Genomic DNA, 23,437 nt, shown 5'->3' with positions numbered 1-23,437 from the left:
ACCAATAGATTCCATAATCAATATAAAACAGATTACGTACCTCTCTAAAATAAAGAAACAAACAAACAAATAAGAAACCCGAAAACTTCCAGCAGCACCTACTTGACACGACGGAGGACATCAGCGTCTTTTTAAGACCAACGATTGGATACATTCCACGGAGCACTCGTAAATCACGCTGCATCGGCGGACCCACGATCCTGCAAATATTCGAGGAAGCCTCGCAGAGGGACATTAACGTTCACCCTGGACGATTAAATAAGTCATATCGTCGCGGACCCTAACGAAGCACCGTGGCATCCTCGCGGACAGCCACGCCGAGTCGACGTCGTCTGTCGCGGTTGTCGGCTGCCGGAGAGCCAGCTTCTTTTTCGTACCACTCCTTTCTTCCCTCCCTCTCCGAGATATTCCCGACCCTTTCCCTCCGCCGCGTGCTCCAGACACGGTATTTATAAACAAGAGATCCGTGGACCACGCGGAACACGGATGAGATTCTGCGGGATTCTTCTGCCCTCTCTGCGAATCACACTACGTACACGATTTTTACGAAGAGGACTCTGTTAGTCGCTTCATCGACAGATGTACTCCAAAAAGTGGTAGCATTAGATCGCCCCACAAGTTCATGCCTCTTATTCTTCTGCTACTCAAATTAATATGTGAAACATGCCCTTAAGTGTTGTAAAAAAAGGTAATCTCTCTTGTTTTACAATATTTTCCCATCTTTATGACGTGGTCATTATATCGTCACTATCAAATTTGTGTAGTTTTTTTTTTTATTAAATATTGACACAGTCAGCAGGACGATCTAGTATTTTCTTTCTTCGACGAACAGCGAAGATATCAGAGCCCATGATCTCCAAAAAGAGATACTGAAGAAGTTGGAGTTGACTGGACGTCTAAAGAGGACCACTATCGACCAATTATTTATGCTTGAACTTAAATAGCAGTAGGATTTACCCTTTGTACCCTCTACTTATCTATTCCGATAGTAAACGTGGAACTACCCCTAAAAGGTATACCCCACACAGAGCGCGTACACGATATTAAATATCAACGACGAAAGCAACGAGGATGTCCGTTTCGCGGACAAATGCTCCAACCGCGATTGAACCGTCCGCGCAGGACAGATTAACTCTCTCTAAACCTAATATCCGAATAGTCGACGAACAATTACCGTTACGTAACAATGCTGTCTCGTTGCCGCGGCGTTATCGCTGTCGGTCGTTAATTCAGCTTTTAACTGAACGGTGTGTGTTTCCATCGGATTCACCCGGGAGACAGCCCGTTAACCGCTTAAAAATTGATTCTATACCGGGTGGCACGCCGACGTCCGTTCTCGTCCTCTCCGCGGGAGGATCTCTCGCTCCTCTAAACTGTAGCCGCTTTGACAGACTGGCGGCTGGCGTGAAAACGCTCGCCAATTAACCCGTGGTGAATTATGCGCCGCCCCTTGCCCACTAATTTAGTAGGTGACTTATGTCGTACTTGCCAGCCGACAAGCCCCGGACGAATTCGAGTACCTCGCTGAACGCTGAGCTTCCCTCCGACTCTTCTTTTTCGTCCTATTCTTCCTCGGTTGCGCCGACTTCTCCTCGGTCTCCTTCTGATCGTCATTCCGCGGCTTACGGTCCGCTACACACGAGCGTACTCTTGGTAAGTATAGTGGAGCTCGATAGCATGTGATACTTTTGGTAGAGTGAAATTAACACCATATAGAGGGTACCGCATATAGTGGAGAATTCTTTTAGTCAATAGTTGCTCTCTAGAGGTTTTAATCATCTATAGCAGGTTGTGTTGGTTTTAGAAGCTTTATGAAAGTGATTCCTGTGGAGTTCACCTTGGATGTTTTATGAAATGTGTTCGATAGTAGGAGAGAAATGTGTTTTAATGTCATAAATGCACCAGCATCGTGTCTCGGCTAATGTCCTTACGACGTTCGAACCATGTTTTCTAATGGAAACGTCTAATATAATTGTCATTTCAGCCATTTATCTTTAAGATTGGATGTGAATTGAGCCGTTCATTGTACAATTTGATTTACTCCATAACACAAAAAGTTAAGAAATTTGATGAAATAATGTACATTGTGTTTTTAAAATTCCCTTTATAATATAAATTCAAATAAATATTATAAAATGCATAAATGCAAATGTAGCTTTCATCTAACGTCATATAAAATTAATCAGAAAGAATAGCCAAAAAATAATCGTCAGTAATGTTACAATTTTTACGTAACTGGCGGAGTTAATCGATTCGTGAAATTAATGTGATAGAGGGTTGCGTCCTGCATCGTACGGTGAACGATATCTTATTAATCATCGTTTCATCGCTAAGAGCTCCAAGTGTAAGAGCTTTAAGTGTCTTCTCATAGTCTCGCGAATACCGTTTAAATTACCACCTTTACATCCGTCCAACGAATGGCACTTTGTAAACATAGCGGTTACGCTCTTGTGTGACAGACCGTACCTTCTTCGAGGCTCGTCTCGTCTCTCTGCGTTGTACCTTCTGGTTCTGTTCCCTTTCTCCGTTGGTCGTTCGATGACGAAGCGGTCCCGGTGTCGCGCAGCAGCCGGACATCCGGTAACTCGCTTGGCCTCCTTTGATGTCTTTGAGCAGGCGAATTCGCGGGATCATACGTCGAATGAAATATCGCTGCGTAGCTCTTTCTGCTTTCGTCGTTGATGCATCTCGTCGCGTTTTCGAGCGAACCCGGGGTCCCGGATACGCGGCGCGGACGCGTGGTTGCCGTGGATTACTCTCGGCCTCTGCCAGCAAACGGTTTATTGCCAGCACGAATCTCGCACCTTTCGACGCGGCCCTTTGGTCTTTAACCGTGGATCGTGTTTCCCCGAAAACTTGCTCGGGATCGTGACAGCTATCGGCAGCCGCGATTCCACTCGACGAAAGGGTTGTTTTTGGGCCTGGAAGTTTCAGGGAATTTGGAAGCGACAGACGTTTCGATAATATACACGGTTTCGACTGGTTTAGTTGATGATTTCATTCGAAGGATTTTCTGTTTGGAGTACAGTTGTGTACACTTGCCTAAGTATATAAAAGTATAACCTTATTCATGTACATATTTATAATGAAAAATTCATTTGGTAATATCAAAACTATTATTTAATTTAGTCAAACTTCTTCAGTAGCCACAGAGAGTACGAATATTTATTGGGGTTAACTGTAGTTGCTAATCCTATCGCATAATAGTTTACTCGGGCGTCTTAGACATCAATGGAACACACAATTTTGGACTACGCGCCGGTGGAAGTAGAAGAAATACAGACCGAGCTCCCCCAGCGTTATAAAGTCGAAGACTTATATCGCGACCTAACAAACAAACGAGTTTCGCGAAAGTTGGACGGTCGGCGGATTTCCAAGCACAGTTCGTAGACTCTCGAACGAACGAAGAAGCGCAGCGGAAGGGAACGGACACGCGACTTTTTCAAGTAATCGCGCGGGAAGTGGAAGAGTTACTGCCCGCCGTTGGTATTCGGCCATACGATGGTTTATTCAGGAACAATAGACAGTCCACCGTATCCGGGACCTACGTCGAAGAGGAGCGGCCGCATCAAACATTCGATACCGAGGCCACAAATCGGAAAGCCAGACGTCGACGATATATTATGATCGTCACGGACATCCCCGACGTTCTTTACCGATTCAGCTGCTGTTACCCGGGGGAAGAAAAAAAAAAAAGGAAAAAGCGGTGGCCTCCTTATTTCATATTTCTCTTGGAATATCTTACGTGCGCTTTTACGGTCCCATTGACGACACAAATGGAATATCTACCGATGTGCCAGTAAACACTGTTGGCCTTGTTAAAAACGCATTTGTGTTAGAGCGGGATAAAACGGAGCAGCTAGGAGAAAGACTTGGCACCCAATTTGCTTGAATAATTCCCAATTCTGTAAATAAAACAAGTTACTTATTGGTCTTTAGTTTATAAAGTATATTCTAGTGTATTTTAGTGAAAAGACAAGTGGATGACTATTGGCACAGTGGTTCTCGGATCTCAAGCATAACAAGCATTAATCGCTTGACCTATTATACTATACCTTCACCAATCTAGAATCCCTATACCCTAAGCGTCTAAAACCCTGAGAGTCCATCTTGGCTTCTCCACGAGCATCGTCCTTTTTACCAGCTCGTCCGGTGCGTCGAAAGGTAGCATAACCGTGTAGGTGGTGAATAATGAATGGCGACGTCGAAACAACTTGCTGGACCAGCGTCGAGGACGCGGATCAGGAGGACGGCGTGTAGGTACGAGAAGTTCGGGGTCTGGGACGGACGCAGTTACGGGCGCGAGTTCCGGGTGGAACGACATGAAAAATTAACGGGCTCGCGTTTTGACGTCGCGTCAAACTTTCGTTGTGCGGGTGATAGATCGTCCCGCGACCGTGTAGATTACTCTCGTCGCGCCTCGAACGCGATGCAAGAGGGAACAGATGGACGGGAACGGGGAGGGAGCGAACAGAGTGGTAACGAAAAGACGGTTTTGAATTTCTCTCTTAACGAGCATTGGACAAATCCGAATTTTACGAGCGACACTCGCCCGGCGCTGCCCGCTACCTGTCGACTCCAACGACGAATCTGCGAGGGCTAAGCATTTTTTGGAAGATTTATTGCCGCCCCGGTGGCCGTAACAAACCCGCCGCTTTCCTCGTCCGCCCTGAATGCTCGTCGTTGGGTCATTTGCGCGAGTTTCAGAGCGTTCGCGTGTAGTCGACCAGTTGGACTCCTCGAACGATTAAGGACAGTTTGATTTCTACCTTTTACCGGGCCCTTTCTATTTTAACCCTTGGAAGTTGAGGCCTATAAAGCCTGTGTTTGACATTGGTATTGGGAGTGGATATTCAAACTTCGCGATTCACGGCATCGGTGTGTCATTTAACCCCTGATGAAGTGTTTCATTCAAATATTCCAAAGACAAACTACCATCCACTTTGCGTCCCAGTCCTGATACCGATCAAACGGCGTAATAAAAAAGGTCGAAAAGACGCGGAAGCCTAATAAAACTCTTTTCCCGTCCACGGCTCCGTTAATTACCATAAGTTAATTACAACGACGCGAAAGCTCCGTCAGCCACCCCTCTCGACGGCTCTCGGGGGTGCTTCCCATCCCTCCTTACATACACACGCGCACACATAACCTATGTATATATATAAATATTTATATGTACGCGTATACATTGCATCGGCGCGAGAACTTGCCACCCGATCCCCCTCCCTAGTCACCTTTTCACCCTGGCCACCCCCGTTCATATTTACGAGGCGAACTTTGCTTTAAGCCTGCCGATGTTTTAACTTTATCGCGACCGAAGTATGATTTTACGAGAAGCCCGCGGGCTAAATATGCCCGCGTCGTAAAATTAACGGCGTTTCCATAAAGGAGTCCGGGGTGCTTGCGTTAAAACTCGATAAAAGCCAATAAAGCATCGCCACGGAGCCGCAGTTTAGTATAGTTTATCGCTCCTTCCCGCCACGAAGTCACGAGGCGTTCGGGCTGACCGCTGCCAACCTGCGCGCCCATTTGCAGCCTCCTGCTCGGATAAGACTTACGAGGATTCCGCGGAAGACGGGTTCGAGGACCTCGCGACCCACGATCCCGATCCTCCGGACGAAAACTCCTCTGTCCCTCGGCTACGACGAACCACCGAGTCGCTGTTAATTTTTATCGCTCGAGCGTGGTTCGTAAAAATCTTGCGGCAACTTAGGATCGAAAACATCGGAGGAACGAGTTGATTCGCGATTGCGGGGTGAAGATAAAGCTTTGTCGCCGAACTTTCCTGACATTAGCTTAGGATGTATAAAATGTCCTGTAGTTAAAGCCCATGAACAAGTCTGCAGTGTGAATGTCTCTCCGCTCCTCCTCGATTTCCTTAAAAAATATATTTAGTCGATGAATCGACCACCTCTGAAATAGAAAACGAAACTGAAGCAATTGTTTTCTCGCCGAGTATCTCGTGGACTGCTCCGCACCTCGAGTATCGATAGCCCGTGGGGAGACATTGCAAGGGACGGGCCCCAATAATCGCGGGTTATTCCAATCGAATCACTGCACACCGCAAGGACATTCCCACAGTATCTGCGTGTACTTGCAAGATAAGTGGTCGATTATCGTTTGTCCCCCATCGGTAATGCCTCTAAAAACTGCATCCCCGTTGGCGGCAGATAGTGTTGTCTCAGTTAGTATCCCGCGACACGATCATTTTACAACTGAGCTACTATACTGGTAATGGGTAGGTTTATCTGCGACAGGTACTGGTCGCCCGTAGGGATACGCTGCCTTAGCGTCCCTCGTATACACCTGCATTTTTGCACATCGGTATCTTTATGGCGGCATAAAACGGGTTTACCCGGCAATTTAAATGCCGTTCGCGGCACTAACGGCGAACCTGAGTACATTTTTGTAATTCTAAAATTAGACTTATCCTCGCCCCCACCCCCGAAAGGAGGATAATGCTACAGGCTAATTTCGTTCAGGTTCAGGACGTTATTGCTCCGCGTGTGCGCGTTAAGAATATCCTCGAAATTACCCTTTGCGTGTCAATTGTCAGGTAATAGAACGTTTAAACTCATCAGGTCCTCGAACTCGAATCAATTTACACGAATCAAGGCATCACCGAAACTTTTTGTCAATATGATACAGACAGATACACACCAAAGTCAAAATGTCTTTTCAGGACATAACCATAAACCGCTGCAGGTTCCCCTGATTCAGAGACCTCATCAAGTCGATGCCTCGGGAGGCCATTCGAATCGCAGATCCAGCGATCAGGGCGGACAGATCTCGACTGAATCGAAATTGAAACGTAAACGGAAGCGTTCCATCACCCTTCGAGCATTTTTCCTAGACAGGCGAGGGCCCGTGTTCCGTGGCAGGGCCCGCGCGAGCCTCGGTCTCCGCATTGCAAGAAGGAGCCAAACGAAAAGGGACGCGGGTGTCCGCATAACTCTGCGGGATCTAGCGAGCTGCCCGAGGAGGAAGGACCCCCACAACCCTTTGAAGGTTTATGCCGATTCAGGAACGAGTTGATTCATGAAGACGGGATGGACCTCCTTGAGATCCGCGGCTCGGTGCCCCCAAGGCCGTGGCGGGTGGTCCCGCGGCTTGATTTCTTGTTTCCTCCACCACGACCGATCTGGCCTGTGCGTTCGTTCTCCTCCGTTTCTCTCGGCTGCCGTGCGAGAGCAGGAACGAGAGGGACTACCGATCGGACACGGCCGCGGGACGACGACAGAACCAGGGAACGGGGGAGAGAGGGGCCCGAAAGAAGGGAACAGAGACGCGCAACGGCATTCTCCGCTGTCCGTATACCTATAGCGATTGTCGATTTAAATGTTTACTAATAACCAAGCTTGTCCCGCAACCACCCAGAAGTCGGTCGCTTTGCATTTTTATAAGTACATCTTGCGGTCGGTTCCGAGAACGGGGACGTTTCATATTCATCTGCCGTCGCCGGCTGCCGGCCGACTGTCCCATGCGTTGCCAGGAGGAACCCTGGCGCGTATTGTCTCCGTCGTCGGGATGCATGCTCCACGATTAGGCGGACAACGGCATAATGATACGCGGTGCTCGTCCGCGAGGACGGTTCCAGTCGTTAAACGAGCAGAATCCGTTCGAGGGAACGTTACACGCTGGTACGTCCGTTTTTGCTCGAGGTTCTAAAGGTGTGCTGGAATTTTTATTGTTTCGGTGGGGCACCTTATCAGAAGACATCGTCGTGGCCACATCGCAGCCATATTTCTCAGAAATAGATATCTTATTCTTCGAGATTCAGTTTTCAACAAACCTTCCACTCGAATAAAGACCCTCCCAGTGTCTCGCCCAAGCGTACTCACCCTGTTTCGTCGCCCAAAGATCCCTCGATAGTTTCTCACCGATCGACTCCCCGGGAGCCATCGATCAAGCTCCAGGACGGATAGACAGGGAAAGAATGACGAAGCCTGTCAGATTTTCTGTTGTTTTTTTTTTTATAATGATTCGTTTATTGCGAAAGGACACAGTCTGCAAGCCATCTGCCAATGTGGCATCGGCGAGCTCGCGTGAAATTTTGGACACGAATGACTAAAAGGTGATGGCGATCGTTCACTCTCGACATGACATGATATGTTGACAGTCGCTGCGCCCTGCAGGTGTCGCGCCTTGTCCAAACTACCTGGGGACCGAGTTTAGTGTAGTACGTCTTTGTGTTTCTATGCCCGTTGGGTCGCGAGGACGGGAAAGCTTCTCGCGGCAGCGGGGCGCAACGCGATTTCTAAGTTCTGGCGGATTACGGGCGGAGCGGAGCGCGTTCGACGAAATCTCCGCGGCCTAGAGACCAGCAGAGAAGACGACTGAGGAGGAAAAATTGGGAGGCCCTCGAAGGTGTCGTCGTTCGCGTCCTCGAGCGTCGAACAATAAATAAATAATACTTACGAACGGAGAAACCGAGACATTCGCGCGGATTCAGGCGCGTTCCGTCCGTCGCCCGTAATCCGTTGCAGCGATCAACGATCCATACCTCGTCATGATCGACCGAGTCGACGCGAATCGATAATATTATAAACATTGCAATAACAATAATAATAATATAATAATAATAATAATCGTAATCATAATAATAATAATCATCGTCGTCATCGCCGTCGTTAGTATGAATTATGATCTCAAATATTATAATAATAATATCGTACCTACTCTACATACAATACATACACTGGCCGGACGCTCTCTACTGGGCCCTCTCTACTATTTACAAACGCATAAATAATTATTATTATTACCGTGTATTTATATATATAGTACTTTATGTATATTATGACTGTCGAGTCGACGCCTAGGATAGTTTTCATTTAAACCGCGATAGCTGCTGCTGCTGCTGCCTACGGAGATAAACGGGAGGGGGCCTACGATTTCGTTTTCTCCATTTCGTTTCCTTGTTTGCTTTTCGTTGAGGGCAAAGGAGAGAACCGACGTGAAGGAGGACGAGAGACCGGAGGATGCGGGAGTTTGTGTCGGAGGGCCGAGGACCTAGAAAGGATAAACGAGGGGAGCCCGAAAGACGATAAAGAGATAGAGAGACTAGGAATGGAAAGGGGACAGAGATCGAGGGGATGTCGAGGACGGGGGGGGGGGGAAGGGGTCAGTATATCTCGTTCCGTCGTTCTTCGGTCAGTTACTGTACACTAATTACAAGATCGTAGTCTCTTATTATTGTCATCCACACCACACAACAGCGCCGCGCGCGACTGACTCCGCGCGACGGCGATCCGTCAGCTCGGTTCAGATCGAGTCAGTTAAATCAGTCCACGGGTTCACCGGGGAATCACACTCGCCCGGGGGACTTGAGCTCCTGCGTCGGTGGCAGACTGCCGCTCGGATGGGGCGACTGGTCGGAGCCACCCGAGGAGGCTGTCGACGAGGAGGACGGGGACAGGCCCGAGGACGCGATCGTCACGAGAGCGGCGCGTCCACCGCCGCCCCCGGTTATCGAGATATGTTTCACGTTGCCGCTGGCCACGGTCGAAGCGGAGGAGGTCAGTATGCTGGGGGCGGTGGACGGCGGCATTACGCCGCTGAGACCACCCAGAGTCCTCGAATAGGTCTCCAGCAAGGACATGTCGCCGGATCCCAGATGAGAGGCGCCGTAGAGGTTCCGGTAGAAGTCCGGATGCGGTCGCACGAACTGCGTTCCCGTGTGCATCGCCGGGTGCAGGGGATGATGGGGCGGCAGACGGCTCGCCAGAGGGCTCACCAGCTTTCCACCGCCGCCGCCCCCGCCGCCGCCACCGCTGCTTCCGCTGTAGGGCGACGAGAGACCCGACATCGTCGTCGGATTCGGACTTTGCTGTTCGCCGTCCTTGCTCGCCATGTCGGCCAACGACCAAATCCGTGGTTTCGTGGTGACGCCGCTGACCGTGGACGGCGCGCTGGTGCTCGCCGGAAGATGATGACTACTGGGAGGCGTGCTCTCCGGGGACGGGTGACGCAAGAGTCGACCGTGAGATGACGACAGATACGCGGGATGCTGGAGCTGCAACGGATGCCTGGGCTCTCTCTGATCGTAGAGACACTCGGGGCTGTCGGGACCGCTGTCCGCGCGCGACTCGCTCCATTCGCTCTCGGTTCTGCCTTGCACACCGGCGGATCCGCCGCTGGTGCCGTGGAGAAGGTCCATTCGGTGCGTGGGTCGCTCCCCATCCTCGCTCGAACCAGTACCGGAGTCCTTGGAATCTGTAACAGGGAATGGAATCTGATTTTAAGGGATGAAAATGGGAGATTTCGTTAGAGACGCATTAGTTGCGCATCGCGGATAGAATTTGGTGGGGCATTTAAAATACCTTTACGGAAAATATGTGCAGGTGATAATTGCGGCGAAGTAATAGAAGTAGATGCGTCGATAAAATCGAAGAAATTAGTCTTTCCACTTACGGACGCTATCGAGCTACGAATAAGGCAAGGTGACTTCAGAGTACGCCTATGCGCGCGCTTCTGAAAATTGATAGCGCTCAGCTTCAAGTTTACAAACTGCCAAACGTGTTTCTCGAGGCACGAAGAGACACTCGGAATCCTAATGTGGTACATAGTGTCCAGGAAAGTATATAGAATTCATCCCTGTGATCGTAGCTCTGGACATTTAACTGCGCTACCGTCTTAGCCCCCCACTGTTTTTACGACCCCGCTATATTACCCCTGTCGACTATAAAATCAATAATGTTCGAGGGTCCCCGGCACTTTTAGAAAAGTGTTCAGGGGTTACGTATCCTTTGTCGAGTAATCCTCACCTAGCCGATCCTTCTCGTCCACGCTCTTTCTTCCGCTGTCGTCGTCCTCGTTGTTGTTGTCCTCGTCCTCTACCCTGTTCCTCGGCTCCCACGTCATCTTGTTCTCTTTCTTTAGACGTCTGCGCGCGTTCGCGAACCACGTCGACACCTGCGTCAAAGTCATCTTCGTGATGATAGCCAGCATAATCTTCTCGCCCTTGGTCGGGTACGGGTTCTTCTTGTGCTCGTTTAGCCAAGCCTTCAGGGTACTCGTTGTCTCGCGCGTTGCGTTCTTTCGTCTCGCGCCGTTGAGGTCCATGCCATAACTGGAACAAATAGAGCGGGTGCCCGTTAAACAACAATGTCGCCCTAACTCTGGCTCGGATGGTCGATCTCCTTTCTAGACCTGACCTTTGAAACGATTCGAAGTCGAGTTATTCGATTCGTGTATTGGACTGACGCTGTCAGCCACAGGGATAATCCGTCGTGACACTTACCTTTTTCTAATCTCAAAGCATACGAGGTAAAGTTATTAATATTTTGAAAAATACTTCATTCTTAGCGGTGCGTAAATAAAAGAAACGGACTTCGAATTCCTCTAAAGATCCTAGGACCTCGAGTTCATTGCGGGCTAGATAGCACGAATCGAAGTCTTTAATGGACCGCTCGGTAGAAGCATTCTTTTATTAAGTCCTTCGCCGTTGGCCGTTCTCATCGTCGTAGGATGCACGTGACCCGGATATAGGACGGTCGGAGACGTACACAGGTCGCGATACGTTATAGGAGCAAACTGGATAAGAGAAGACACCGCGATCGGGGCGGAGTGCGGTAAGGGAGGAAGAAGATGGCAAAGTCTCCGGTGGAACCTCGTGTCGGGAAACTTATCCAATCGTGAGGCTCGTTACGCCTTCCCCCTGGCTCGGTAGAAAAGTCCGAGTCCTGCTCGGTTAGAGGAACGATATAAGCGGGTAGCTACTACTTTCATCCCGAGAGCAGATCTCTATCTAACGGTTTAAGCTCCTTCCTTCCATTCTGGCCTGAAGGAGTGGAGTGGAAAGGAGTCGAGTGCCAGCGTGGATTCCCTCCCCTCCTCGCCTTACCCAGTCGGACCGGAGGGACCGACTCCCTGGGATCCCATTACTAAAAGACTAACCCTTATCAAAGATTAAACTTCGGTATAACTGCTGAATCGACGGGATCGAAATTAAATTTTCCACCGTCAGGCGAACGGCTGGGAGATGCCCGGCCTCCCTCTCGCTTCCCTTTCCTACTTTTTTCCTTGTTCCACCTCCACTCGACTCCGCGTCCTCCTCGTAGCGGTCTTTCCACGATTCTCGGAGTGCTCGATTCTCTTTTTCCTCTCCGACGCGAGTCACCGCGAACGTCAAACTCGGAAGAAACAAGTGGACGGAATTTATTCGCAAAAACCGCGGCGAAGAATACTTCCGAGCCGTCGATACGGGTGACGAAGTGAATCCACGGTGTTCAAGGGTCTCGCGGATCCGGTTTAGTTGGAAAAAATTCATCGGAAAACATGATAGGACAGCTACGAGAAAATATTCAAAGAATAATAGGATCTAATTTAGTTAAGTTTCAGTGGTTTCGAGTTGGAGAAACAATGGATGATCATTTTCTCGTGGCACCAAGATGAAACTTTCCCATTCAAACGAACGCCACCGTATGGACCACGCCCGGCGGCGATTTCCACCGTATAAAAATCGCGGTTCCGGAATAATCTCTCAATAGAAGGATCCTGAAAGTCACCCCTCCGTCACGAAGGCAGCGAGCAACATCCTGAACGACGAGATATCGCTGATCCAAATCCCCTCGGAGTCAACTCGGAAGCGCACCTTTGTCGGCTACGAGACTCCTGCCCGCCGTCACGGGGAGCCGCCATTATTGAGCTTTATTTTCACCCTCTTTCGTCCTAACAGAACCAGAGAAAAAGAGGGAAGACGAAGAGGGAGGGCGTGTGTGGACGCGCGAGTGACGTTCCCAGGGTTGGCGGCGGAACGAGGGGGATGGTCGTGGAGATGGGAAATTAATAAAACTGTCACTTATCTACCCTTCCCCGGGGCAGGCCTACACGCGGTATCTCCCGGGCTCTTCTGTCTTCTTTCCGCCCCCTATCTTTCCGGTGACGGTTGTTCCATTCGCGGCTATCCCCCTCTCGCTTCCACCCACCCTGGTCTGCACGCGCGGGATTCGTAGCGGGCTGAAACGAGGCGCTAAACATTTCAATTTGGCATCACAGCCGCTTCCACCCGTCGAGGATGTACACGCAGCGGTTCACACATTCTCCAGTCCTGCTCTTTCCTTCTGCGCACACGGTGTCCACGCTCCCAGAGTCGCTCCTAGGAAACTTGCGCGAGTACCATCTCGAATTTGCTCTGGCAAAAATTACACCCTTGGGCACATATTTTAACGCATTGTTGACCGGTACTTTTACACAGAAGCGACTTCATGACACCGGCTATTATTTCGTAATTGAATGTGATATAAGGTACCGAGCGATATAAACCCAAATACCGAGAAAAGTATATTCAATTCTTAAAAAAGCTTTGAAATATTTTATATTGCTCTGGGTTTTATAAATTTAAATAAATAATACAAGTGCAATCACGACTCGTGACCGCTCAACATTGCGTTAATGAAGTACGCGGAACGTGGAATCCTTTTTCAGGAGCAATTCTTCGTACGAATCGAACAGTCCTTACAACCTAACGCATCGTTATCGAGATAAATCATTCCATAAATTGAAGCGATGATTGCAGGCCATTCGAGAAATGAATATTTCCCACTGATCTTGTAAACATTGCACGCGGGAGAGTGCATCGCCATCGAGTTCAAGATAACGATACATTATAAAATACTTCGCACAATTGTTTCAACGTTTGAAGGAATCGTTGTCCGCGTGCCACGCAGTTACACGCACTCGCGCCAGGACTCTCCTATCCCATCCATCCAGAGTCGAGGGCCGAAAGCTGAGTCGGTGTACGCGGGCAAAGAGCGAAAGAGCCGAGATACGGCAAGGGTGTGGAGAGAGGATAGAAGGAGGAAGCCTAGATGGACCTGTGTGCGCGCTGGGCGAAACAGAGAGGAACAGGAAGACAGGAAAGAGCCGAGGGCGAGAGGAGAGGATGGCTTAACCCCGGTCTGTTTGCGAGGAGCAAATGGCGTTCTGCAGTTATTTTAAAATTCAGCTGGTGGCAGGGGGAGGAGGTGCGCGGATCGGATTAAAAAATCAGAGTGGAAGCTTGTTTCTCATGATAACAGCCAGCCGCCCCCGAGAGCGGGAACTGCTGCTTTCTACCCGATTTCGTCTCCCTGCCACCCGCCGCCGCGTGTCGAGTCCCTATATCTCTCTGCCTCTTCTGCGTCCACCTGTCTCCCTCCTACCCTCCCACAACCCCGACGGGGTTTCTCTGTCTTCTTTATACCCCTACGTGGCGTTTTTCGGTCTCTTTCCCCCCGTTGAAGCGTCGCTTCTGCACGCTTCTCCCGATCCATTTCTCGCTCAGGCTCTCTCATCGGTATCGCTGCAGCCACCGCACCGGAGCATCGCGATCGTCGACAGGCTTTAAATACCCCGGCTGTACGGTCCCCGAGCCGCTCGAATATAGACCTGTCGCGTTATCTATATACAAATCGTATTATATACGCGTATATACGCAGCTACGCGCTCGCGCAACGCCTGCGATCAGCCTCTTTCCTCTCGCGCGAGAGAGCTAATCGCATCAGCCGATTGTTTCCATAGCGATTGTTAATCGGACCGTCCTCCAGTTCTCGCTTCGTCGTTGCCTTTGTTCCCCGTTGGCAACCCTCGCAGGGGCAGCCCTCGAACTCGAGCCGACGCTGCTGGACGTCAAGATGACTTTATTTTGACTGTTTCGCTCTTCCATTTGTATTTTGCCGAGCCAATCTTCGCTGAAATATATTTATCTCTTTATGTATGGACGGAGAATCGGAAACAAATTTGGGTTCGGATTGGAATTTTCCGGATGTCGTGCCACTGCTTCAATCATTCGTCGGTGATTGATTTCTTACGAACGATAGTTGTTTCATTAATTGGAAAACACCTGAGTTCTACCCTTAAAGGTGATTGGAGACCTATCACTCGACACCGTCATACACGTTTAAGGAAGCGGCTTTAAATCATCCCAATTTACGCGTAGCGAAGTTCTCCTGTTTCGTGTCCATTGGCAAGAAGATACACAACCATCCCCCGAGCACCAGAGGCGATCAACCATAAACGTCCACCGAAACGGCCATTTCTCGCGACCCTCTCTCGCACGGCGGTTAACATAAACGCGTTTGTCAAGGCGTAGCCTTTAAGGGGGATAAAAACGGGGGTGAGTGACCATGGCCAGCTCGAAACGAGGCAGGTGTGCGGCTCACGCGACTCCGCCCCTCGTTACCACTCGTAACTAGGGGTGATATCCGACTTCTTTCTACCCTCTCGCTCGTTCTTCCGTCGGCTGACGCGGCTCTTTCTCCCTCTGTCGCCGGGCGCACACCTTTCCAGGTAGGGTTGCGGGCTTCGCGCGCTTTTATCAACTCAAAGGTGCAGCCATTTTCGTTGACGTCGCCATCTTCCCCTTCTAGATACATGTGCACGCACACGATCTGGCACACGTGTCCGTACGTGTGGAGGTTCCTGTCTCGTGGTCGCGTTTCAGTTTAATCAACCGCGAAGCCACGCCAGCCTTCTGTGGTCTCTTTCATCAGCTCGTCCTCCTCCGCTTGTCTCGCTGCGCAACCACGAGTCGTCGATCCTCAGGTATATTCGATCCGCGACCAATACGATCTGCTTAGCCAAATGTTTCGCTAGAACGTGTAGAAAATGATCGCCCAGAACGATTCAACCGAGCTTCGAGCTCCATTCGAATAGCCATTCGTTTGGGTAACGCGGTTAAAATATAGCTGAAAATTTCAACTATTTGGTTCTACTTACAATTAGAAATTTGTTTGGAGGATCGACGCTCTTCAACATATGTAGACAAAGTACTCGGTGGTCGATGTGAAAAAAGGGCCAGGCGTTTTTCCTTGTTCAATTCAGAGTTCTACATCTCTAGACGCGTAGATACCTAGGTCTACCCCATCGCCATCTACTGCATAACTGCACAGGGTCGAAAAGGGCCAGAGAGTTTATATTGGAATCGTGCAGCGTGTACGTATGTCGCATTAAGCTCTTGGAAAAGACGCGCGACGCGTCGCGAGTAAGTTTCGCGAGCGCGGTGACAGTCGGTTGTTCCACATCGCAACTTTATTACCAGTTGGTCGCAACGTGACAGATCGATCGTAAACTTCCTGTTGAGCGTGTGTTAAGCGTATCCCTGCTCACGTGTGCGAGAACTTTCGCCGGAGGTGAACACCGTCGGGTACACAATTCGTACGCGCACCCACACAAAGAGACTCGTCTGTTCCTCGACCCGAGCAGAGATTATACAATCTCTCGCCCTCTCTCAGTCGCCCCACCATCGAGGGTATGTAACGAAGTTTATACAATATAAAATGATACACGGCACGCTACTTTGTCATACGATCGTTTAAATTTATCTAGACTCTAGATTCTAGAGACACACCGGCCCCAGTGGTCCGCGATTAAAGTCAACCACCGCTGAATTATCGTTAGCAGAGATTACTCCCGACCCGCTGTTATGGCTGACTCGTGAAAATTTACAAAACCCGAATGATAGAGCGCGAGATCTATACCGGTGTGCACGTGTATCGTTCCTGGAGTTACACTTGTCATTATTCCGTCCTCACAATGCGTCATACGAGGAACCTTTATCGCTCGATAAAGAACGTGTACCGAGACCCGTGTCTGCGATGCATTGTTGCGGAGGAAGCCCGTTGGAAAACTGTCGGCGGACTCGTCGCAGTGGATGCTTGAAAGGAATCGTGGCGAAATGCTCGTAAGCGTCATGGGGTGAGCGCCGTTTGCAAAGAAACGTTGATAGCGAATACGAGATAGAAATAAATAAAATTTCGTAAAAATCTCCCGGACTATTTCAAATAGATTGAAACATACTTCACCTCGCGCACATTGTCATTGGCGTGTACACAAACTACTCCAAAGTTCTCACGAGGATACTTTTTTCAATGCTATTTACAGTATCCAGAGACATGATTTAAATTATATAAATGTACATGTTCTCTAGGTTCATACGAGAAAAATCTGTGCAATTGAACTGAGCAGTTTTACCAATGAGAAGTTAATGCTCAACCCGAGGTCCACGGCTCGTCAGTACGCAAAGTACGTTAAATGATTCAGCGATAAATCACGCGAGCCACGTGACAATTTTTTCCTTCCCGTCCCAGAATCTGTGCACGTGGTGTGACCTTTTCGACACGCGTTATCCGTAAAAGCATTCGGCGCTGGCCTAACCACGATGCAAGAGCGAGTATCGAAAGACGAGGGGCGCGGCCGAGTCATTAAATCTTTGCGCGCACCCGACAGGACTAATCTGCCTCCATTAAGGCTAATGGGAAAAGCGCGAGACCGAGGAGGCGCGCTCGAAGATCTGCTGTCATCCGCATGTCCGAGAAGCCAGGGAAGAGGGAAAGTCGGTAGTGGTTGACGTCGATTGCGGTTTTGGTATGCAATGGTAGGTGTGCCATAAAAACTGCAAACGTCAATGTTAGGCCATTAACACTTGAGAAAAATAAATTAAGTAATTAAAATCCAACGGAAGGTTTTCTTTATCCAAATTCTTTGATTCAATATCTATATACCTTCATATAATTGGGAAACCTAAGGAAAATAGTTCCACTGAAGTCTACCGAGGAAATCATCGACTAAAAGTACCTACATGCTTCCCACCCCATACCAATTCCATTAAAATTAGTGCTCTTTCCCCAGCATGCCTCCGACTAACGAAAAACGCGTATCTCTGGCTTTTCACTCAGCCGGCGCGTCCCTCCGCAACCCTTGCCGCACACGCGGGCAAAAAGCACCCCAGCAGGACGAAAACCGGGTCATTAAATGGCCGTACATCATCGCCGGGACGTGACACATCCGTGAAGCAGAACGTTGCTGGAGCCCGACTCATTAGCCCTGGATATTCCCAGTTTGCGCCGGATCGAGAGAGAAAGACGGAGGGTAGGGGCGATTCCAAGTTTGACGAGCGAACGAGTCCTCCAGGGAACGTTATTCGAGGGGAATGAGTTTGTTACCTTTGGTGACTCTCGGAGATCGATAAAGCGATACAGTGATTCGTAAAGATGTGAATTTTTCTATCGCTGTTAGATATTTATTCTTATTTGGATTCAGATGCTACAGATAGCTAATAAGCCCTACTAATCGGTGAATAAATCGTGCGAAACGCAAGCCAAACACTTTGTATTAATTTGCAACGTAATTGCTACTTAAAGAGGAATCACTTTAACGCCAAGATCCGCCCCTACGACTATAACCTCGCAAATAAACACTTTCTTATCTTCCAGATCTCGTGTACGTCGATCGACAATCTCGTCAGATGAATCGGACGTTCCGTGATTCGATATGATTCCATTCCATTCGAAGACAGCAAATATTTGGCGTGGGCTTTCGGAAGAGGTTGGCAGCGCACTCGAAGCGTAAATCAAATAAGCGATCTTATCGTCGGGACGTACACCGCCTGTTGGCAACGCTAAATGGCCTACGATAGGATCACCGACGTATCGTTCCACGGGTTGGTAAATAATAGACACAATAACCCAGCTAGTAACTTTTCTCCGCCCCCTCAAAAGTACACGACTATCATTTCACGACCGTGTACTGAAGGGACATTCTGTACAAACAAAGAAAAAATATGTTTAATCTTATCGAATTCACCGGGGGAAAAAAGATACAGCTATCGGCGGAAATCAATTCGATTGAGAGCCAATTTCTGTCGCGGCAAAAAGAGGCCCCCGCGAAGCAATAATTCGCATCCCGGGTAACTTGACACTGCGCGGGAAATGCACTTTCTAGTTAGAATTAACCCTTTAACCTATAACAACATGTGAGATTCGTGGTACGGAATTTGAATCGAAGATAAAAAAACACGAGTCAGGTACGTCGTATGAAAGGACACAAGGAATTTTTATACTTGATTACGGCACGCACGATGCTACAGTAAATCATAGGATTAATTCTCAAAGAGGCTGTATTTTAGACCGATTCGAGTTCTCTTGAATCAGCGTAATTCAACTCGATATAAACCTAGCAAGCCCATTGATCGTGGCGATGCAAAAGTGACACGCAGGTGCGTCGTTGAGTAGACGGATCGACGATCGCTATTAAGATTCGAGGATGGACGTGACGTCCTTAAACGAGCTCGGATCTCGGAGCGCGTGCCGACACATCGGTCGTTGTACGGACACACTTAATAATACGTGTCGGACGATCGCGGAGGAAACGTTGCCGGACACATCGCGAGTCCACGTAAGAGGCCTGTGTTCGTACAACGAGTGACTCCGATACACCCAGGGCCGGTTGTTTCTTATTGTTTACCCTATATGTCCCCGGAAGCAGGGCCAATCCGCCGGAAAGACGAGACCGTTAACCCGCACGATCCCGAGACCTCGCGGCCGTGCATGCCAACTCTGCATTATTGGCTTTTTGTATGCTTATGTTAAGCGACCGCCACGCACGCTCGAGCATAATGCTCTCGGATCCTTGGCACACACCTATAGTCGATTTTCCACGCCGCTATCGGATCTATCTCTCGGCTTCCGTTCATCCGCTTTTCCAGGAGCTGCGAGGGCGGCTCACGAGTGTAGACGCGAGGTATCCATAGAAAATAATAACTGGCAGCGTTGGTATTGCTGGTTCGGGGATTGGAAGGTTAATAAAATTGGTGCAGTTTTGACAAATTTGGAAAGACCATGCATGTATTGTAAGTGAAGTGTCTGATTATTTTGTTAAACTAACTCTGAAGTATGAAGCAACGCAAAGACAAACATACACATAAATGCACAATTGTAATCGTACCAGTGCATCATGTTGAAAGTTCGCTATACGAAATTTCATATTTTCTTGCATTCCTATATGCACAGAATTTGTTCGAAAGATCAATGGTATCGATGTCCCACGCGTAGAAGAAACCGTATCATAATTTACGACCAGAGAGCGTAAATGTCCACGAGATCCAATATGGAAATGACCACGAAATTCGTTCTTCCTTCTGATCTTGATCACACTAATTTTCCCCAGACACTGCTCGAATTCTAGATAAGCTCGAGTATGCATAGTTACTCGTATAGATACTCGTCTATGTAGCTTCTAACAATCCTGATGTAAAATTCGAATAAAATTCTCTTGCAAAGTTGAAAAAGTTCTCGTGCCGTAGGTTTTATTATTCGCGGAGAAAAAAGCTTCGATAACGTATCGGTCGACCGCGACAAATAGTCGCGTGTGCAAATGATTCGCCAAAGGGACGAAAGAACGTCGCTTATCGTGTAAATGTTATGTTCCTCGCGTCTGACAACACGTCGCGGTTTCATTAGCATCGTGATACCAGCTACGACTCGTACATTCGTCGCTCGGAATAACGTTACTTTGGAATACATTTGAATACACCGGCGCAAAGGCGGCCATCTCCAATTTCTGATCAGAGTATCCCACTGACTCAAACAGAATTAAGAAGTTTATTTTATTTCCAGGAAAATATTCACTTCTAGTATCGAGATCTTGCTCCCTGTCTTCAATTCTCGTTGCCGATGCAAAAGTGATTTTCTCATCGATTACATTTTCCAACAGCTTACAATCGCATCCTTACATTTTGATGATCGTATTCGGAAGGTTGGAATAGACCACGCTTTTTTTCTTTCTTTAAATTCATACTGTACTCTCAAAATAATACACGGTGTTGAAAGTTACTCGCGATATTCCTGAACGAATCGATACCCTGCCTCAACCTGTGAATTGTTGTTTAATACCCCTCGACAACCACAATGGTTTTCACAGTCTATGACAATGTGAATTATGAAAACTGATAGCTTTACTTGAGTATACACTCGGTAACCATTTCACGTTAAAGATGTTAATTGTCACCTTTATGGGTACAACGATAAGACACCCTGTGTAACGGCCGAGGCCATTTCAAACTGACTGTGTAGTTAAAAAGGGAAACGACAATGAAAATAAATTGCGAGTAATTTAGATATGCGCAGGAACAAGAGAGCCTCCTAGAGTTTGAATTGTAAAAGTTTACCGTTACCCATGAACCCACCTGACTCGTCTGATATTCATTCCCAGCAAAATTAGAGTAAACGGCTAATTAATTATAGAGTCCACGCGACGATCGTTAGCGAAAAAGAAATCGTATGCATTAATCGCGTGGGAAACATGATTTATGAAGCTTCTGTGCAACAATTATTGGTAATTGATGTGCTCGATGTTCGGGTAATTCGAGTATGGTTTTTACACTTCACTATCTTACAGACTGATCGATGATGAAAATTGATTCTTGTTATATAAAACTGATTGAAAAATATGCAGTTTGCTCGTCTAAAAATTAATAAATAAATACGAAATTGGAATTTGCTAGCTCCGTACCAACCAGTCCACGCTATGAGCATATGTCGATGTTCACAGGTTCACAGTACTTTGATAGAATGAACTATCTACCCCCGCTCTTTGTTGTGATACTGGCAGGTGCATCCCCGATCTTCCGGTAATTGTTGCCGTCGCAGTTCCGGTTTGGACCGGCGGTAGGTCTCCGTAAAGGAAGACCCGGTGCGCGAAGCGACTAGACCGAATGGATGCTAAGCAAGCTGTAGTACCCGATCGCTTCCTTGCATACGAAGCAGTCTCCGCCGGAAGTGCGTCACGCGGCACCGTAGATTCCACGAGGTGACCGACGACGTCGACGTTTGCCGACCACCAGGTCGACTGGATACGTGACCACGGCCAGTGTTTCGTCGGACCAGATAACGAATGTTAGGTCTGGCTTATTTTACTCCTTTTTTACACTTTATCTTACGTTGATTTTCTAACATTTACACTTAATTTTGCTTTTCCTAAAGAGAGACATGCCAGTGACTAAACCGTCCATGTATCATTACTTGACGACAGACGTCGTACTCAAGCTGTCGATACATGTAACCTGCTCATGAAACTTTCATTTTATATTCTTCTTCATAACAAATACATTAATATCATCGCATATTTTTTCTTACTTAACGAAACATTTATTCGTGCTTCTTCATCCTGAACTATTTTTGAACGAAAGCCATCAGGAATTCAATTACCATCAGAATTACTTAAAAAAAAAAGTGATGGGAATTGCCGATACGTTGCCACGGTCACTTTATCGTCCCCAGATTAATTATGCTTGTCAGAAGGAAAACGTATACGTCAAGTGTACACTTTGTATATACCGAGAGCGATTTCTTCGAGTAGAGATCGTGGTACTGTGTTTACGAAATTCGAGCACGGAGATTACGGGGTTCATTTGCAGCCGCGGGTATCGCGTTTCCTGAGAAAGTAGCTATTTGGATTTGTGCAATCGGTTGCGGGCTGTCGTGACGAATCGCGTAGGGTAATCCAAGTCGCAAACGTGGGAAATTGTGAGGTTTTTAATGCTCTGATCTCCGCAGATTGCAACACTAATTTTGACCCTTGCATTTCGTACTCATTATAGAAACCTAATTGTAATTAATCCCTGTAAATTTCGTAGAGGAAATTCTACGAGTTTGCTTAACGAAATTTTGATCTAGGAGTATCTAATAAGGCTGTAGATTAAATCACTTGTTCCTTAATTTCAAAAGGAATTAATTTAAAGAAAGTGTTCGAGAGATGTCCCCTTATATTTTATTTTCATAATATATGATTCATCGAAGAGTAGAACTTTAAAACAAATGTTCTGTAATTTTGGTTACGGAATTTCGCTTTTAAGGAAGTAGAATACGAAAATGACAGCGTACGAACACAGAGACCTCGAGTCATATCTCTATAACCATGTCCCCAAGTTGTTATTACGATACAACAACTCGTTAATGTAAATAGCGACCTGTCGGCACATTTAGAATTGTACATATACACATTTCGATCCTGTGACACGAACGGTATCGCACAATTGCATTCTAAACAGCTCTCCAATGGCGAAACCCACATGCTTACACCGAATCAGATTTGTAATAGTATCCAAGCTTACTCGTGAAAACTTTTTTCTTTCGCGCCATAATTTCACTCGTAATAATATTTTTAGCGTATCGATAATCACTTATTCAGTAAACATACCGAAGGCACATGCGCTCAAAGATTCGGCCACATGTGCCTTCGATGGCCTTGATTCTTCAGTCTGCAGGCTTCTTTATGCAACTTTTTCCGTATTCCCAGTCTCTGTTCATAATTTCCTGCAATTTTCAAATTGATCCTAACCCAACATATCGTCGATAACTCGTTCACGAATCGGCTCTGACATGTTCACGATCGAGAAGACGAAAAAAAATGGAGCGTGTAAAAATTGAAAAGTCCAGTGACGCGGATATGATGACTAATTAGCGTGACTTTGATCCCACCTTCCCAGGCGATGGCGATGCTCCGAATTTCTAATCTCGACCGCGGCCGATATACGATTCCGATTTATCAAAACGGGAGAGACCTTTCACCGATCGCATCGTGACACGCGTTGACCGATTCTAGCGCGTTGCGCGAGAATAAAAACACCCAAGGCGACAGTCCCGGGTCAACGGAGCGCTAATTTATTGGAATGTTTATG

At 47.8% G+C, this 23,437-nt stretch overlaps 1 protein-coding gene across 1 annotated transcript in view; it reads right to left on the bottom strand.

Moving 5' to 3' along the window:
• Positions 1 to 7,060: 7,060 nt before the first annotated feature.
• Positions 7,061 to 23,437, bottom strand: part of LOC128894765 (iroquois-class homeodomain protein IRX-6-like) — a 44,193-nt gene continuing 27,816 nt past the window's right edge. The window contains exons 4-5 of the mRNA XM_054156747.1: positions 10,767 to 11,071; positions 7,061 to 10,215 (exon numbers count right to left, since the gene is read on the bottom strand). Coding sequence (XP_054012722.1) covers positions 9,308 to 10,215; positions 10,767 to 11,071 — 1,213 coding nt within the window. The 3' untranslated portion in view covers positions 7,061 to 9,307. The remainder of the gene's footprint in view (positions 10,216 to 10,766; positions 11,072 to 23,437) is intronic.

The sequence above is a fragment of the Hylaeus anthracinus genome, unplaced genomic scaffold (genome assembly GCF_026225885.1).
Source record: "Hylaeus anthracinus isolate JK02 unplaced genomic scaffold, UHH_iyHylAnth1.0_haploid 4, whole genome shotgun sequence".
Lineage (NCBI taxonomy): Eukaryota > Metazoa > Arthropoda > Insecta > Hymenoptera > Colletidae > Hylaeus > Hylaeus anthracinus.
The sequence above is the reverse complement of the archived record's forward strand: the minus strand, read 5'-3'. Positions and strand labels throughout refer to the sequence as shown.